The sequence below is a fragment of the Syzygium oleosum genome, unplaced genomic scaffold (assembly GCF_021117445.2).
Source record: "Syzygium oleosum isolate NSW1041296 unplaced genomic scaffold, Sole_v2.1 Sole_v2.11, whole genome shotgun sequence".
NCBI lineage: Eukaryota > Viridiplantae > Streptophyta > Magnoliopsida > Myrtales > Myrtaceae > Syzygium > Syzygium oleosum.
The window spans coordinates 3,654,626-3,673,732 of NW_026607495.1; the positions used below are offsets into that span (position 1 = coordinate 3,654,626).

Below are 19,107 nucleotides of genomic sequence, written 5' to 3' on the forward strand. Positions count from 1 at the left end.
GGTGTTGACGCTTCAGAAGGGTCTGCATGATGATCGGATTCTGAGTCTGAAACTTCCAAATATTCCGCCGGTGCGGTAGATTTTGAGTCTTGATTGAGGATACGAGAAGATCTTCTATGGGCCACCATCTTGACCGGCATTATGGTCACCTTTGGAGACGAAAGTTTCGATCTTTTGGAAGAAGAAGAGGAGAGTCTCTGTATATCGGAAGGTTTTTGAGAGAAAAAGATCGTACTGATAGGGTTTGGAAAAGAGAAGGACGGGTTTAAAAAGGAGGTGGATAACTTTTGGAAGGAAAAAGTACTTTTAGAAATTAAAAGATATCCCAAACAAGTAGGAAGAAAATATACTCTCTAAAACTTAACCAAACATAACAATATATTAAGCAGATTTTATCAGATAAATTAGAATACATACCTGATTTGCTTCCAAGTATAACGATTTATAAAAATATCCTGCCAAAAAAGTCAATTATATACCCGCCAAAATTTGAATAAGGAACGTACCTTTCTTTGTGAGTCTGAAAAATGTTCGGACTGAGAATACTTGAGTCTGAAAAATTTCCTGTCTATCAAACACTTCAAGTAAATGGATAAGTAATGCACAGTTTCTCTCTTATGAATTCAAATGAAGATTTATCAAGAGGTTTTGTAAATATATCAGCTAATTGATTCTTAGAATCAATGAATTGAATATTTACATCACCATTTTGAACATGATCTCGAATAAAGTGATGCTTGATTTCAATATGCTTAGCTCGAGAATGAAGAATCGGGTTCTTTGTCAAATTGATTGCACTTGTGTTGTCACATTTGATTGCAACACTTGATTCTTCAATATCAAAGTCTTGTAATTGCTGCTTCATCCACAGAATCTGTGCACAGCAACTTCCCCAGTGCTGCATATTCTGCTTCTGCTGTAGAAAGTGCAACTGTATTCTGCTTCTTTGAGTACCAGGATACCAACATATTCCCAAACAATTGACATGTACCTGAAGTACTTTTCCTGTCCACTTTACATCCAGCTAAATCAGCATCAGAATATCCAGTAAGAGTAAATTCTGAATCTTTGGAATACCAAAGACCTAACATTGGATATGTTCTAATGTATTTGATTATTCTCTTTACTGCAGAAAAATGAGATTCCCTTGGGTCTGATTGAAATCTTGCACACATATAGACACTAAAAAGAATGTCAGGTCTAGATGCAGTTAGATATAATAGAGAGCCTATCATGCTTCTATATACCTTCTGATCAACCTTTTTACCATTTTCATCTTTGTCCAGTTTGGATGAATGAGACATGGGAATGTCTGTCTTCTTGCAATTCTGTAATCCAAACTTCTTGATAATCTCCTTTGCATACTTCTCTTGGCAAATGAATGTACCATCTTTGGTTTGTTTCACTTGAAGGCCAAGAAAGAATGATAATTCTCCCATCATACTCATCTCGAACTCGTTCTGCATATTCTTTGAGAATTCCTTGCATAGCAATTCGTTAGAAGATCCAAAGATTATATCATCAACATAAATTTGAACGAGTAGGAAATCCTTACCCTTTTTCTTAACAAATAAAGTTGTATCAACTTTACCTTTGGTAAAACCAATTTGCAGAAGGAAGTTACTTAACCTTTCATACCAAGCTCTTGGTGCTTGTTTCAGACCGTAAAGAGCCTTCTTGAGTCGTAGACATGATCACTCTTTCTTGGTTCTTGAAACCAGGTGGTTGTTCCACATATACTTCTTCTTTGATATATCCATTCGAAAGGCACTTTTCACGTCCATCTGAAATAATTTAAAGTTATGGAAACAAGCATAAGCTAATAGTAGCCGAATGGCTTCTACCTTGCAACTGGTGCATATGTTTCATCATAGTCTATGCCTTCTTCTTGAGAATAGCCTTTTGCAACCAGTCTTGCTTTGTTTCTTGTAACTTTCCCTTTGTCATCCAGTTTGTTTCTGAATACCCATTTTGTTCCAATTACTGGATGATTTTTGGGTCTTGGCACAAGCTCCCATACTTTATTGATTCTGAACTGCTGAAGTTCCTCCTGCATAGCATCGATCCAGCTTTCATCTGATAAAGCTTCACCAACTTCTTTTGGCTCTATTTCTGATATCAAAGCCAAGTTGCTGATGTTCTCTTTGTGTTTGGATCTTGTCTTGATACCATCTTCTATTTCTCCAATAACGAGGTTCTTCGGATGACTGGATTTATGTTTCCAGTTTTTGTCATATTTTTCCTTCTGAAAATCTGCAGACTCTGAACTTTCTGGTTGAGTCTGTATTATATCTTCTTTGCCTTCTGATACTGATTTTTGATGATCTTCTGATAATTCTTGAATGTTGGGAGATGGTTCAGATTCATCTTTGTGAGTCTGAATGTTTTCTTCAAACCTCACATTCATTGATTCTTCAACAGTCTGAGAGTTCTTGTTGTAGACTCTGTATGCTTTACTTGAAGTTGAGTATCCAAGGAAAAATCCTTCATCTGCTTTCTCATCAAACTTTCCAGTGCGGTCATTTGGATTTTTCAGAATATAGCATTTACAACCAAACACACGAAAATATGAAATGTTGGGCTTTCTACCTTTGTAAAGCTCATAGGGGGTTTTCTCAAGAATGGGTCTGAGAAAAGCTCTGTTAATGATATAGCATGCTGTAAAAACTGCATCTGCCCAGAAATAAAAAGGAATTTTGCTTTCAATCAGCAAAGTTCTTGCCATTTCTTGCAAAGAACGATTTTTCCTTTCCACAACACCATTTTGTTCTGGTGCATAAGGAGTAGAAAAATTGTGTTGAAAGCCATTTTCCTCACAAAAATCTGAAAAACTTTGATTTTCAAATTCTCCCCCATGATCAGTTTTAATGCAGGAAATGGAATAGCCCATTTCATTCTGAACTCTTTTTGCAAATTTTGAAAAATATGAAAATGCTTCATTTTTATGAGCAAGAAAGAACACCCAAGTAAATCTTGTGAAGTCATCAACAATGACTAAACAATATTTCTTACCACCAATACTTTGTGTTCTGGTTGGTCCAAATAGGTCCATATGAAGAAGCTGCAAAGCACGATCAGTGGAAACATGATGTATAGACTTGAAAGAACTTCTTACTTGTTTTCCTAGAGTGCAGGCATTGCATAACTCTGTTTTCTTGTATTTCAAATCTGGTAGACCTCGAACCAGTTTCTTGTTTGAGATCTTTGAGATTTGTTTCATACTGATATGCCCCAATCTTCTATGCCATAGATCTTCATCCTCTTTGATTGAGATCAAGCAATGAGTGGAGTATGGTTTGACATCTAGAAGATAGATATTGCCATGTCTTCTTCCTGTAAATGTTTGAAAAGAATCTTTGCTTGTCCCTGAACATGTATCTTCTTGAAAGTTGATTCTGAAGCCTGTATCACATAGTTGGCTTATGCTTATCAGGTTGTAGTTGAGTCCTTTCACCAAAGAGACATCATTGATTATGAGTCCTCCAATTTCAACTGTTCCTTTGCCAACAATTTTTCCTTTGGTATTTCCTCCAAAGGAAACTTTTCCACCATTCAGACTGTGTAGATCTGCGAATATGCTTGGATCTCCTGTCATATGTCTAGAGCATCCACTGTCTAGGTACCACTTCCTTTTTCTCTTTGTGGTAACCTGCAAAAATCACAACAACTCAAGTTTTCTTTGGTACCCAAATTTGTTTGGGTCCTTGAGCATTAGTATAGGCTGTCTTAACAAAATCTCTTCGAACAGGTCTCCAGACCTTAGGACATTCATTCTCAAAATGTTGTGGATCTCCACATTTTGAGCACCTGAGTGCACTTCGGCCAACAGGTTTTACAAAATTCCTTTTGAAATGATTTTTATAAGCTTGTCGAGGAGGTCTTTGTTTCAATCTCTCCTTGACCTTTGGAAAATCAATCAAGCTATCACTTTCCTTCACAAATCCGAGACCAGATTTGTTGTAGTAAGGAATTTGGATAGAAAGGATATGCTTCAAGGTTTCTGAACCCTTTGAAAATTTGGAAGTAATTTCTGAAACTTGCTTTTTCAAAACTGCATTTTCTTTGGAAAGAAAATCTCGACTTTCCTTGACTTGATGAAATTCCTTTTAAAGGAAATCGATTTTTTCTTTATGTGAAACTTCCTGTTGCCTCAGTGATGAATTTTCCTTTTTCAAAGAAGAGATGCATTTAAGAGCAGTCTTGAATTCAAAGCATAATTCATCAATGTAATTTGATACTTCAATAGGCATGTCAGAATGTTTTACCTCAATCTCCACTTTGGGATCAGAATCTGAATCTGAGTCTGAGTCTGACTTAGCCATTAGACAGAAATCTTCATCACTGTCTTCACACTCTGTGTCACTCCAGGTTTCTGCTTTTAAGGCCTTCTTTGCTTTCTCAAACTTGGTCTTCTTTTTCAGAAGTGGACAATTTGGTTTGATATGTCCACGTTTCTTACAGTGAAAGCATATAACATCCTTCGATCTTTCTGTCTCATCGAAAGATTTCTTCTTCTCAAAAGGCTTCTTACCTCTGAGGTTTCTTCCTTTGATCTTCATTTTCTTATACTTCTTTATAAAGAGAGCTAGTTCTTCATCATCAACGTCTTCATCTTCAGAATCTGCATCAGAATCAATGTTAGTCTTCAAAGCAATTGATTTATTACCTTTGGATTCAATCTCCTCATTTCGTTTCTCAGTCTCATATGATTGAAGAGTTCCAATCAACTCATTCACTGATAGAGGCTTGATCCTTTGTGTCTCTCGAAGAGATGTTTTGATGTTGTCCCACTGATTTGTCAGTCCTCTCAGAAGTTTGTTGACTTTCATTGCATCTGGAACTGGTTGTCCTTGATAAGCAAGACCGTTTACTATATCAGTAAACCTGTCATACAAATCAGCAATTGATTCTCCAGGCTTCATTTTGAAAGATTCATATTGACCAAGCAAAAGATTGATTTGAGTTTCCTTGGCTCGATCTGTTCCTTCATAAGTAACAAGGAGAGTATCCCAGATTTCCTTAGCTGATTCACAAGCAGCAATTTTTTTATATTCAATAGGTGATAAGGCACAATAAAGAGAATAAATTGCTTTGGAATCTAAGGTTTCTCTTTTGGATATCTCAGTTTGAGATAATGGAGGATCTGCTGCTTTGCTTGCATCTGCCTTTTCTTTTGAATCAGAAGATTTTGGATTGACACCTCTGATGATGACATCCCATTGCATGTGATCAATTGACTTTATGAATGCCTTCATCTTATTCTTCCAGACACTATATTCCTTGCCATCGAAATATGGTGGTCTGTTGTTGCTCAGTCCTTCAATGAGCCCTGGAGCACCATAGCTAGCCATATAGATCGTTAGCTTAGAAGTAAGACACTTCAATAAATGAGCAACCTGCTCTGATACCAATTGATGTAGCTAGCAAGGATCACCTAGAGGGGGGTGAATAGGTGATCTAAAACAATTTTTAGTAATTTATGCGGAAACAAAATAAATCACAGAAGAGTCTGAATAAAATTCAGATTCAAGACAGATTATATAGACGGTGCTCTTGATGTGCAGAATGTAAAGTAAGAGATAAGGGAAAGAGAATCTGCACAAAAGTTTATAGTGGTTCGGCTTATAGCAAGCCTACGTCCACTCTCCCACGCTTACAGCCTACTGGCTGGATTTCACTATGTAATCAAGAGGAATTACAACTTCTGAGTGTTAATACTCTTGTGTATGATAGGACTCTCTATCTCACACAATCACTCTTACAAAGTGTCCCTCAAGATCTTAATGTTTGGCTCAGAACGACAAGAGAAATGATTGGATTAAGCTCAGACTTTGGACTTGTTGATTCTTGATTCTATACATTCTTCTGCTGCTCATTGATCTCCTTAAATACTCCTCCACTTCCAAACTAGCCGTTGGACAGCACTCAGAGGATCATCTTCCAATCTTTACCTTGGACAGATTTGTATAGTAAGGATTGAGTAGCCGTTGGTTGACAGATTCTGAATCCCGCTGATTCTGGTCACCCATACAATCAGAATCTTGGTTTCCATAAGTAGAACTTTGTCCGTTGTAATGCATTCTTGTCATGATGTTTAATTGTCAATCAATTTGATTCAGATTGAGACAATCAGAACATTCCTTCTGTGAAATCCATGCCAGATCACTAGCTGTTGTGTTACGTTCTGAATTCAAGCGTCTGAAGAAATTCTGCGTCTGCATCAGAAGAACTTCTGCGTCTGCGTCTGAAGAATTTCTGCGTCTGAATAATTTCTTCGTCTGCATCTGCATCTGAATAACTTCTGCTTCTGCATCTGAATAACTTCTGCTTCTGAATCTCAGAACTTAGATTATGTGGGTCTTCAAAAACATATTTGATAGTTTGTAAAGTCTGAATAACTTTCTTCTGAGCTTCCAGAATATACAGACCTGGAATAAAATTGTTCAGAATAAGTATCAGATTTACAATAACACAGAAGGTTTTGTCAACATCAAAATCAATAGGAGTTTTCCTCAACAGAGTTCTCCCAAACTCTACCAAATCGCAACTTAGGTCCAATTGTGAGCATGCAAATATTTTCAATGGGAGTCGCCACTAATCATTTAAGGTAGGTTGATTAGAAACCTAAATAAAATAGCGGGAGTACTATTTTATTTCTGCGAACCAGAAATTATAAATTCGGGGACTTGGTTACGCTAGATTCCCTAACGCCCTTTCGGTACCAATTTCAAGAGAAATACTCAATTGGACAATTTTGATAAATCCTGACTTAGAGTTCAAAGGTGCAGAAATTTTCTTTTTTGATTTTTTGATTTATTTAAATGAAAGCTAACCTATATGTAATGACGTGCAAAAATTGACATGTGATTAATGCAACCTAACATGCAAACTATATGTCATGCGACGACGTGATCTATTTCTAATGACGGGCATATTATTTTTTTTGTATTTTTTCTTTAATGAAATTCGGAATTAAAAATGTCAATTATCTAAACATGCAATTTTAAACTAAAGAAATTAACCTATTCTAGAGTAATATTTTTGGCATTTTTTTTATCAAAATTCGAAATTAAAATCAAGTAAAAAATATAACTGCTAAATCTTTCGAATTAAGTTTCGATCTGAAGCCTGACAGATCGATCCTAAAATTCGAAATATCCGCTATGGAAATAACTCTATCTAAAGCCTGATAGATAGATTTATTTTCACGTGTGCGGTTGCGGATTAGGAAATTTTCCTAATCGATCACATCTTGAAAAAATTTAGATATCTTAAATATCTTGGATATATTCAAAAGATTTTGAAAATTCTAAATTCTATCCAAATTTGAAAAGTAATAGATATCCAAGATTTCAAAAAAAGAAATAAAATCTTAATTGGAATAATGTTTATTATCCAAATATGCAAAATTAGATATCAATAAGCACAAATTAGGCAACCAAATATTCGAATCAAATCGGGATATGATAATTACCTAAATGCGCAAATAACTTTCCAAATTCGAATCGCCGGCGGATCGGGAGTGCGGATCAGAGGACTGACGGCAAACGGACCGGCGAATGTGGTGGCAGCAAGGACTGACCTTGCACGGAACAACACCGGCGGCGATGAGCAGCCTTTGGGTGTCACGAAACAGCAGCGGCAGGTGTTGGGCGTCAGGACGGAGTGGCAGCAGCAACTCACCTAAGGCGGCACTGAACGGTGACGGATAGCGACGAGATGGCTCACGGTGGTAGTCAGCGACGGTAAGCTCCGCAGAAATTGAGTGATCCCAAAGAGAATTTTCTTCGGTCTTTGACTCTGACCAATGACAAGCTTTGATGACCACTCAACCTTTGACCGAATCTGGTTGCTCTCGTAACGATTTTCTTTGATTATTCAACTTTGATTCTCAAAGCCCAACAATCAAAGTCTTCACTTGTCACTTGGAAGATAACTCGATGGCAAAACCGGTCTGGTCATGCAGGGACGTCGGGCTGAAGTTGTCGTGTCAGGACAGCAAAAGAAGCAGGTGGATCGGGCTGAGAGCAGTAGTAGGTGGCTTCGTGAGCAGCAAAGATTGGTAGCTCGGCGTCGTCGTCCGCGCAGGTAAGAAGCAACAGCAGCAGCAGTGTGACCCTCACGGTCACAGGTCTGACCGTGAAGAAGATGGGGGCCCGGGGAGCAGCATGGGCACGGCATGGCAAGGAGGCGCAAACGGCAGCGGTGAACACGGAGTAAGTACGGGCGGTGCAGGAGCGGCGGCGGGGCGACGCGGCGGCTGTTGCGCACGTACGCGGCCGAGTCTTTCTCTCTCCCTCAAATCTCACGTGTATCACTCGTGTCTTTCTGAAAATTCAATCTGAAAAATTATGAGCCTCCCCTTGATTATGAAACATAAACATATATTTATAATGTAAACCTAGGTCAATTAGCCGGGCTTTCTAGTCCTAATGGGCTTAGGTTTAGGCTTTAATTTAATTCTAAATGGGCTGAATTAATTTGGGCTTTTCTTTAATTAAGCATAATGGGCTAATTTAAGCTCAAATTAAAACAACCAAGCCCTTTTACGTGTGATTTTCGACCCATGCTTTCCGAGTGAGCCGAGTCTCGTTCGGTGCCCTAGCTCGATTTACGTGATGAATTTTAAGCTCGCTTACCACCGCCGATCCGATGCGAAATGCAGTTAATCTATATGAACCTAAACTTTACGCTATGCGATTTGTAATATTTTTGTTCAGGGGTTAAAATTTAATCCATAATTTTCTATGCAATTAACCACTAAATGATACGCCGAAATTTAGGTGTCAACATCAGGACCTCCAGTTTTGATATCATGTGAGATTTTATGGAATCACTATCAACTGTTCTAAAAACTTAAACTGTTAAATAAAAACGTGATTTAATATTTAATTACTCTAACAAAAGGTATTTTTTGTACTGCCCCGTTGAAATTAAAATGTTATCCAAACATTAAAAAAAATATAAAAAAGATTATAAATGAGCGAATCTATATGTCGACGAGTATTTCTGTTAATATCTAGTGTTTTTAGAGTTAGAAAAAAATTAAAGAGCATACCCGACAAGACTGAAATTAAGTAAAAAGTTAAATTCAATCCTGACATTTATATTGGCTTTGTTCTGCCAAACCAGTTGGTGAGTGGATGCTAAAGTTCTAATAAGAAAACACCAGCACGTGGTTCAGTCTTGTCACGCAAAAGCATCTTGACCTGGGCCATAAGAGTCGTGTTTGCTGACTAACGTTTCCTTTTCGTTATGGTCCTTATCTACATGAAAATATTAGGTGAGTTTAATCTCTATTGTTAGATTTAGTCTCGATTTTGAGCTGTTTTAACAAAGCTCACCGGACGACCACCTTGCCTGACCAATTAGTGGAGTATTGTACTGCAGAAAATCAGGGGTACCTAACATTTTCTTCACAATCACACGACAAACGTGTAGTCGGCCATTACATGCTAATTGCGGAGTAAACGACATGGTGTAATCGCGTTATGATTTCTCTTTACGTCCTTTTTCCGAGCCTAAAAAACTAGTCCACATCCTGATCTTGATTGACGTTGCGAGTATTTCCATTGGCATTGAGCGGCGACTACCCGAACGACTTGATTGACCTTGCAAGTATTACCATTTGCTTTTCCAGTTGGAATCAGAGTCCGTGAAGAAGGTGGTAAAACGATGAGTAAATTGTGGGATACGTTGAGAGTGTTCCGGGAATTGAAGGATTCTGGTGGGCCCGCTGGATCCGAAACAAAGGCTTCGGTGTCAGAAAGGTCTGCAATATTTATCCTGAGAATCTCCGACGCTGCATCATGCAAAACCTTTGAAAGCAGCAAAAAAACACCAATACGTAACATGACTCGCTTATCATCTACAATTTGTAAATTATGGGATAAGTTGAGGGTGTTGCTTATCATCTACAATTTGTAAATTATGGGATAAGTTGAGGGTGTTTGGGAATTGAAGGGTCCCACAAATTCCTCATCTTTTCTTCCCCCTGTTGTGGGAGCGGAGGGCCTTGGTCTCCTCCTCGTTCATCTCGAGAGAGTAAACGGAGAGGGCAGACAACAAATCGGAGGCGTGATTCGGATGCCTGGACAGCCTTCGCTCGTTTGTCTTTTCTAGCTCACTGGAGGACCACCTTGCCTGACCAATTAGTGGAGTATTGTACTGCAGAAAATCAGGGGCACCTAACATTTTCTTCGCAACCGCACGACACGCGTGCAGTCGGCCATTACATGCTAATTGCGGAGTAAATGGCACGGTGTAATCGCGTTGTGATTTCTCTTTACATCCTTTTTCCGAGCCTAAAAAACTAGTCCACATCCTTAACTTGATTGACGTTGCAAGTACTTTCATTGGCATCGAGCGGCGACTACCCGAACGACTCGATTGACCTTGCAAGTATTACCATTTGCTTTTCCAGTTGGAATCAGAGCCCGTGAAGAGGAAGGAAAAACGATGAGTAAACTATGGGATACGTTGAGAGTGTTTTGGGAATTGAATGGTCCCACCAATTCCTCTTCGTTTCTTCTCATTCTGATTCCGAAACAAAAGCTTCGTTGTCAGTGCATATGAGCCCAACACACACGACACCCCCACGCACCGAAACGTCTGCAATATTTAGCCTGAGAATCTCCGGCTCTGCATCATGCAAAACCTTTGAAAGCAGCAAAAAAACACCAACCGTAACATGATTCACTTATCATCCACTCTTTATTTCCTCATCTCGCTGACTGTTCCGATCCGAACCTACTCATACGACCCACCAATTTGCAACAACACCATCGGAAACTTCACGTTTAACAGCACCTATGCAAAGAACCGCGACGCTGTCCTCAGCTCTCTCTCCTCCAACGTGTCTGCACATGATGGGTCCTATGCCACGAGCATGGGCGAGAACCCAAACACCATCTACGCCATCGCTTTCTGCCGAGGGGATACGTTGGCAGCTATCTGCGCGAGCTGCGTGAGCTCCGCAGTCCAAGATTTGGTCGTGAAGTGCCCTAACCAGAAGGTGGCTTACTCCTGGGGAACCGGAGACCCCCCATGCTTTATCCGATACTTGGACACTCCGATCTACGGCAAACTGCAAATGCAACCTACCCTTACAATTGTCAACCACGGCAACACCATCACCATGGACCAAGCCCAGTTTGATGATATATGGAGGAACTTGGCGCAAAGACTAGAGAGCGAAGCTGCGGATGGCTCTTCGAAGCTCAAGTTCAAGACGGGGCAGGCCGACTTGCCGGACAACAAGACGATCTACTCGTTGGTACAGTGTAGTCCCGACTTGTTACCGAACGATTGTGGGAGCTGCTTGGACGAAGCCATTAATCATTATGATAATTGTTGCCGTGGATGGCAAGGCGGCTATGTTTACAAGCCGAGCTGTATTTTCCGATGGGAATTGCACAAGTTTTTTGAGTCTAGCCCCAGTCTTCCGTCGTCTTCTCCGCCACCTGCAACTGCTCCCCCGGCTCCTAGTGGAAATATCGCCAAAGGTACTTTGCATTTAAGCTCATGGAAAAAGTAACATCGCTTGTTATGACCAATACTATAGATTTATCACCAAAAAAATCTTAAACCTATTGCAATTGTGTCAATTCCGTTCGAAACCTTCTTTTTTTTTTTGCCAATTGAGTCATAAACATTTTACATTAGTGTCAATTCAGTCCATCCGATCAATTTTGGCGCTGCCAAAAAAGTCTTTATTGTGGATTAGCTACTCTCATTTAAGTTACTTACCTTGTTTTTTTTTTATTACCAACTTTTCTTATCTTTTACCAACTTTTGTAACCCATTCTTAACTACATCTTCAATTTGCGAACTATTATATGAAACTACTAACTTCAATTTAACTGACTTATCAACTCTTCTCTGATAATTTTTCAATTAGTTTAGAGCTACCAACTCCTATTTGAGTTAGAAATTTTTATTTCATTTTTGGTTAATTTACTGACTTTTTTTATTGATTTTTCTAATAAAAAAAAGGTTAGTAAGTCGCTTAAAAAAAGATTAGTAATTTTGTAGAATAGTTGGTAACCTTAGGGCAATGGTAAGAAAAGTAAATAATTAATGGTAAAAGAGAAAAGATCTTCTTTTTTTTTTGGTTAGAGATGAGAGAAGTTGGTAATTTAAAAAAGATAAAGTTGGTAACTAACTCACATGGGAGTTAGTAATACAAAACTAGTTGGTAATTCAATCATAGAAAAAGGGTCAGCATGCAAGATAGATAAAAGTGGTAACTCAATAGATTAGTCGGTAGGTTTCAAAAAATCAAATAAATGTTGATTAGCAATTCAAATGATAGTCGGTGGCGTAATGATAACTTAATCATAGAAGAGTAGGTAAGTTGGTAATTTCCCATAATAGTTGGTAAATTTGGGGCGTTGATAAGAAGGTAAATAAATTTTGGTAAAAGATAAGGCATTATTAATTTTTTCATATATAAGATAAGTTGGTAATTTGAAAAAAAAATGAGTAAACGTTAGTAACTAGCTCAAATAAGAGTTGGTAACATAAAATAGTTGGTAGCTTAATTGGAGAAAAATTGGTGATCATTATAATTGATGTCGGTAATTTCTAATAAGAGTTAGTTAATTTAAAATGTTAAACAACTTCAATGAAAATTTTCAATCCAAAACTTGTCTATAACTTAATCAGGAAAAACAAGTAAATCACACAAATAAAATTCAGATGGTAAAATTTAAGCTATTAATAGAAAAGGCAAATAAAGTAGTTATGAATGGCAAGAGAAGCTTTTTATCCAAAATAAGAGAAGTTGGTAAATAAAAAACTAAACGAAATTGGTAACTAATGCGAAATTGTAGTTGGTAACTTAATCAGAGAAAAGCTAGTAATACTCTATCTGATGTTGGTAATTTATGAAAAGAGTTGGTGCATTTAAAAAGTTGGTAACCAAGGCAAATAAAAGTGATAACTCAATAGAAAAGCTAGTAAATTAAAAAAAAACATGGCAAGCAACTCAAATAAGAGTTGGTAATCCAAAATTAATTACTAACTCAAATGGAAAAAAGATGGTAAGTTGACTTAAATAATATCATATAATAATGAATAAATTACTTAAGGAGTTAGTATGAAAGGTAAATAATTTATTGTAAAATGTAAGAGAAGTTTTTGTTTTGTACGAGATAAGAGAAGTTCATAATATAAAAAAAGAATAAACATCGATAACCAACTTAAATAAGAGTTGGTATTGGAGAAAAATTAGTAATTGCTTTAATTGAGATTGGTAATTTCTAAAACAAGTTTGTAATTTGAACGGGTTGGTAAGTAAGGCACAAAAAGGTTAGTAACTTAGTAAAAGGGTTGCTAGATTTTTAAAAAATAAATACACGTTGGTAAAGTTACTCAAATGAGAGTATGTAAAACAAAAATAATTAGAAATCTAATGGGATAAAATTGGGAGTCAACAAATAAAGGTTAGTAAATTCCAATAAGAGTTGATAAATTTAAATTGCTTATAAGAAAGACAAATAAAAACTGTTAAATGATAAAGTTGATAAACGAAAGAAAAACCAAATAAATTGGTAATTAACTCAAATAAAAGTTAGTAAGCCAAAACTAGTCGCTAATTTAATTGAAAAAAAGTTGGTAAGTCACTCATATAGGAGTTGGTGAATATAAAACAGTTACAATAAAAAAATTAATGTTGTTAAAAGATAAAAACAGTTGGTAATACACAAATTGTGAAAATGATTTGCTAATTTCATAAAGTATCGGTAAGTTATCAATAAGTCGTCGGAAGATCAGGCTATTGGTAATTCTTTTTTGTACCAATAGGTTTTTTGACACTTACTAACTTTTTCAGAGATCTACCACTACGGAAGAAAAATCATTTTGTACATAATAGTAAAATCGTCCTATGTTTATGTACTAGTACGGGCAATTTGTGCATTGCAAGGGCAAAAGTATGAGAACCTAAATGAAATTTTAAGTATGAGGTTCAAAAGCATATGTAAACCTTCATCACTTATTTAAGTAGAGTAATAGCTATTGAATTTTGTTAATAAATGCCTTCATGGATCCTGTTAACAAGCCATTTAAATTAAGTTTGAAGTTTTCCTACGTTAATTTTCTCTTTTTATAGGTAATCAATACTTTGTAAATCCTAACGTTCCATATTAGGTATATGGGCATTCACTCCTTTAGGTAGTTTTTTTTGGTCGAACTCCTTTAGGATTGCAATTGACTATTTTTTTATTAGAATATTTAAATAATAAATCGTGCAAACTATAAGATTTTGTGAAACCACTGCTACTGTTCTAAAAGAATAAGTTGTTAAATAGGGGAGGCAAAATGGGGTCTAGAAAGATTGGATCTCCTACTCTGATATCATGTGAGAAGTTTTTGAGATCACGACCAACTATTTTAAAAGTATAAACTATTAGATGATAGCGTGATTTATTATTTAGATATTCTAATAGTTTCAAATATTCTGAGAAAACAATTATCTGATCAGGTACCTTGGTTGCAATTATCGGTTCAATCGCTGTTTTTGTGATGCTTTTCTTCATCGGTTGTTGTTACCTTCGGAGGAGGCCTGCAGTGAAGAAAGATGAAGCAGGAGAAGAAGAAAGAGGTAATTATTGTCGTTTTCAAAAAAAGAAACACAAAAGAATGAAACTTTCAATTGAGAAACAGAGACTGTGAAGCTATGACCGTAAGACATGAAAAACAAGTACAGTCTAAACGCCTTTATTGTTCACTCATGAAGGTGTGAGCGAGATCACCTCCTTAGAGTCCTTGCAATTCGATAGGGAGAATTTACTTGCAGCCACGAACAATTTTTCTCAAGAAAACAAGCTTGGCGAAGGTGGATTAGGGGAGGTTTACCAGGTACATCAATGATTATAAACGTCGTAAAATGCTTTCAGAAGTCGCTTGAGGCTTGGTTTGGATTTGAAATTGAAATGATGATGTTACAAAATGTCGCGATTGGAATTTATTTCGATCCAATAAGGTAACTGAATTTTGTTAGAAGTGCTTTTTCGCTAATAGAGGCAGATGCAGTGTATTTTTACTGGCTACATTAAAAACGCGACCTTTATCGAACCAATCCCATATATGAACTATCAGCTCACTTAAATCGAAATAGACATTAAATGGGCTATATTATATCTCTCTTTTTTTTCGAAGAATTGTCAGAATAAAGTTTATAATTTTGTCTCTCTAGCCATGTTAATGACTCGAGGCCAACATCTACTTATTATTTTAGAAAGTGTCCACGGCACTATTGTTTGTGAATGTTATACGCAATTGAATCAGAAGATAGTTCAATAACATTGAATATCGGTTAAAAGTTCAGAAAGTAATTATCCTAAAATTACAACAACAAAAAAAGGCGAAGAGTTCGTGAGGCCTTGTCACCTTACACAAATTTTTTCAGGGTAGGCTTCCCAACGGGCAAGAAATAGCTGTGAAGAGGCTATCCCAAAGCTCAGGGCAAGGCGTTGAAGAATTTAAGAACGAGATTGTGTTGGTGGCGAAGCTTCAACACCGGAATCTAGTGAGATTGCTTGGATTTTGCTTGGAAGGAGGGGAAAAGCTACTTGTATATGAGTTTGTGACCAACAAAAGTCTTGACTACTTCGTGTTCGGTTTGTTCCACTTCGCTGGCTTGAAGTTAATCAGTTAGGTTAATGTAAGATATCGACGAATGAGCGAATAATCATATCTCGTATACTAGATCAGATATGATATTTTGAATGTAACTCCTAGGCTTCCTAGATGGTACTAACTGTCGTTCAAATCCTTAAATCACTGCACAGACACCGAGAAAAGCAAACAATTGGACTGGCCAAGACGTTACAGGATAATATCGGGCGTCACTCGAGGGATGCTCTATCTTCATGAAGATTCTCGGCTTCGAGTCATTCACCGTGATTTAAAAGCCAGCAACGTCTTGTTGGACAATGATCTGAACCCAAAGATTTCGGACTTTGGCATGGCGAGGATTTTTGGAGTCGATCAAACTAAGGCAAGCACTAGAAGAATCGTAGGAACCTAGTAAGTTTTGCATTCTTCAAAGTTTACCTTTACGTAGCTTCTGGTTGATAACGGGATTAGCATCGATGAAACGCATCCCAACATGTATGGTTCTGGTGGTGGATTTCAGCGGTTACATGTCTCCGGAATATGCGATGCATGGGCAATTCTCTTAGAAGTCTGATGTTTATAGCTTCGGCGTTCTCCTTCATGAGATCATTTGCGGCAAGAGGAATAATTACTACTACCAATCTGATGGAGGTGAAGATCTCGCGAGCTATGTAAGTTTTTTATATGATTTATTTGTTCTTTGCGCTCTTAATTAACAATATTGTTCCTTGGTTCACTTGTCGTGTGCAATTGAGCTGCTCTAGGCTTGGAAACATTGGAGGGACGATGCGCCTTTGGAAATATTGGACCCGGCATTGGAAGAATCTTATTCTAGAAGCCAAGTGCTCAGATGCATACATATTGGCTTACTATGTGTTCAGGAAGATCCGGTTAATAGACCGACCATGGCGAACATAGTTCTTGCGTTGAGCAGCCAAACTCTTACTCTGCCATTGCCACGAGAACCCGCCTTTTTCCTCCGAAGCTGGACGGGACCGCCAAATAACATCGTAGGGAATGACAAGGGACAAGATCAATTTAAGAGCGGCTTTGCGCCTTCATCGGTCAACAAAGTTTCGATCACCGAAGTCGACCCTCGATGAAGCACATGAACATGACTTCATTTCCTTCTCAAGGATATTATGTGCATGTTGTGTCCGGAAGAACAATTTAGTTTTACATGAACTGTCTGATGAGTGCGCTTGTAGTCCCTAATAAACAGGTAGAAATATGGTGGTTTCCTTTTGGCTTTGTACTAAAGGAGCAAGCAATTTCTAGTTGGATTGACTTTTAATTTTAACTTTCAATTAATATTTGTGAGATCTGAGATTTTGAGCTTAAGCTGATAATCGAAAACATGATTTAATATTTAGGCTAAAGTTTTGCCTAAGCCTAAGACGTGGAAATTTGAAATTGGGGAAGTAGTTAGGGGCTTGGAAGATTTGAATTTAGGACCTCCTGTTCCGATGCTATGTGAAATTTCGTGAAACCATTAGCAACTGCTCTAAAAGTGTAATATGATAGCTGAATGCATAATTTAATATTTAAATATTTTAACAATTTTATTCATCCATGACAATGCGGTAGGATGAAAGGGCATTTTGGAAATAAACATTATAGCCAAACTATAATTCCTATTACGTCTAAAACCAAACATTATAGCCAAACTATTTTCTTTCACAATGCTTGCTTGTGAAAGGAAATAAACTTATGGTATAGATCCATAGTGTAAGAGTCATCACCAAAACCAAACTTATTAATTTTCGCGGAATGAGTACGCCTCATATCTTATTCCGCAATCTTTAAGTTGATGTTGGGCCACAATTCCATAACATTCCGAAAGCAGCTTGTCACGAGCATGTTCCAAGCAGCCAGTACATCGTAATCTGGATGGTCTTCGTTGCAAGCCGCTTGGCCATAACAGTCATAACTAAAGACGTTGTCATGGCTGCAGTAATTATCCAGAATCCCGTATCGATACGTAAATCACGGAAAAGTCCGCGTACACTGTATTGGTTTTTATTGCATATGTGTTGCACCATAGTCTCGTCGGGCATGCTTCTCACAAATCTGGCACATATGCTATTAGGGGAAAAGTATAAAAAAAGTCATGAACTATTGGTGCACAGGAAATGCTAAGTTACATACGAAAGTTGTTAGTCTTGATGTCTAATGATTGAATTTATTACATATACAGCAGGTGAATTACCAATTAAAGCATTTAGCTCCACAAATGCATAGCATTGAGGGTATTATAGTCTACTAGTTAATATTCTAAATGCACCTTTGCTTCTAGGTTAACGAATTGAATATAAAGTTGGCACTTTTGTGGAATTAATTAATTGACGAGCGATTCGATAAAGATCACTACATTATGTCTTTGAAAGTCAATTGTATACATGAGCTTCATACATTTATTTCAGCTAGCTAGTAGTTTGTAAGTTACCACATTTATATATTCTTATATATTTCAGCCCACTCGCCGTCGCCGTTGGTCACCTCTCGCCGCTGTTGGCCACCTCCTGCTGCCCACCTCCCACCGCCACCGATCACTTCCCGCCGCCCACCTCCAACCACTACCGCCCACCTCCCACCGCCCGCCTCCAGCCACTGTCGTCTACCTCCTATTGCTACCTGACATCGGCCACCTCCCACCATTGGCCACAGCCGTCCACCGGCGTCTGCCACTGCTCGCCACCGCACGCCGCCCTTCTCCTGCCGTCCTCTACCATCGCTCGACGCCAACCATCTCCCGCCGCCGCGGCCGTCCTCCGTCATCGGCCACCTCCCACCGTCCGCCGCAACCTGACGCCAGCCACCTCCCGCCGCTGCTTGCGCCGCGCGCCCGCTGACCGTTCGGGAGTGAGAAATTTTGTGCCGTTATCAAACGAATTTTTATTTTAGGAATAAAAATTTTGCGTTGTTATCAAATGCGTATTTTGGCTTAGAAATTCGCCTATGGTATAGAAATAGAAATATTTATTTTTGATCGGAAATTAATTTATAGAACAGAATAGTTATCATTATTATATATTGTACAGTGGACGTCTTCAACAACTAAGGGATATTGGCCGCTATCGGACAAAAAGGGATTGAACTCATTTTTGGCCGTACAAAAGAAAACGTGTGTTCGACCAAAAAGAAAAAAAGAAAACGCCGAGGGACAAGAAAGAAAGTGAACTATGCAGTGATTCTCTCTTTGGTCGCGCACGGAGGATGTCTAAACACGTAGGATCTTGTGCCGTGAGTTTTGTATCTAATTGAATTGTTTATTTATATACGCTTTGGATTTAGGTGTAATCTAAGTGTGAAAAATAATCAAACATGTAAACGATTAAAAGTATGATTCTTCGATTATAGTGTATTGCTTGTTGCTGTCTCTCCTCGTGGATATAGATACCGATATTCGGACCGAGCCACGTAAGTTTTTGGTGTCCTTTATTGTTCCTCATTTGTTTTTTCGGTGATTTCACACTGACTTAATTA

The 19,107-nt window shown here is 37.9% G+C and overlaps 1 protein-coding gene across 3 annotated transcripts in view; it reads left to right on the top strand.

The window, feature by feature from the left end:
• LOC115673777 (cysteine-rich receptor-like protein kinase 18) overlaps positions 1-19,107 on the top strand; it is an 87,751-nt gene that overhangs the window by 53,157 nt on the left and 15,487 nt on the right. Inside the window, exons 3-7 of one of the 3 annotated variants that reach the window (XM_056316012.1) lie at positions 14,741-14,862; positions 15,413-15,623; positions 15,795-16,032; positions 16,142-16,292; positions 16,386-16,881. The exons of 1 other annotated variant lie outside the window; for it this stretch is intronic. In XM_056316012.1, coding sequence (XP_056171987.1) covers positions 14,741-14,862; positions 15,413-15,623; positions 15,795-16,032; positions 16,142-16,187 — 617 coding nt within the window. In that variant the 3' untranslated portion in view covers positions 16,188-16,292; positions 16,386-16,881. Of the gene's footprint in view, positions 1-14,740; positions 14,863-15,412; positions 15,624-15,794; positions 16,033-16,141; positions 16,293-16,385; positions 16,882-19,107 lie in introns of those variants that run through there. One more of the 3 variants, XM_056316011.1, reaches the window with a different exon arrangement.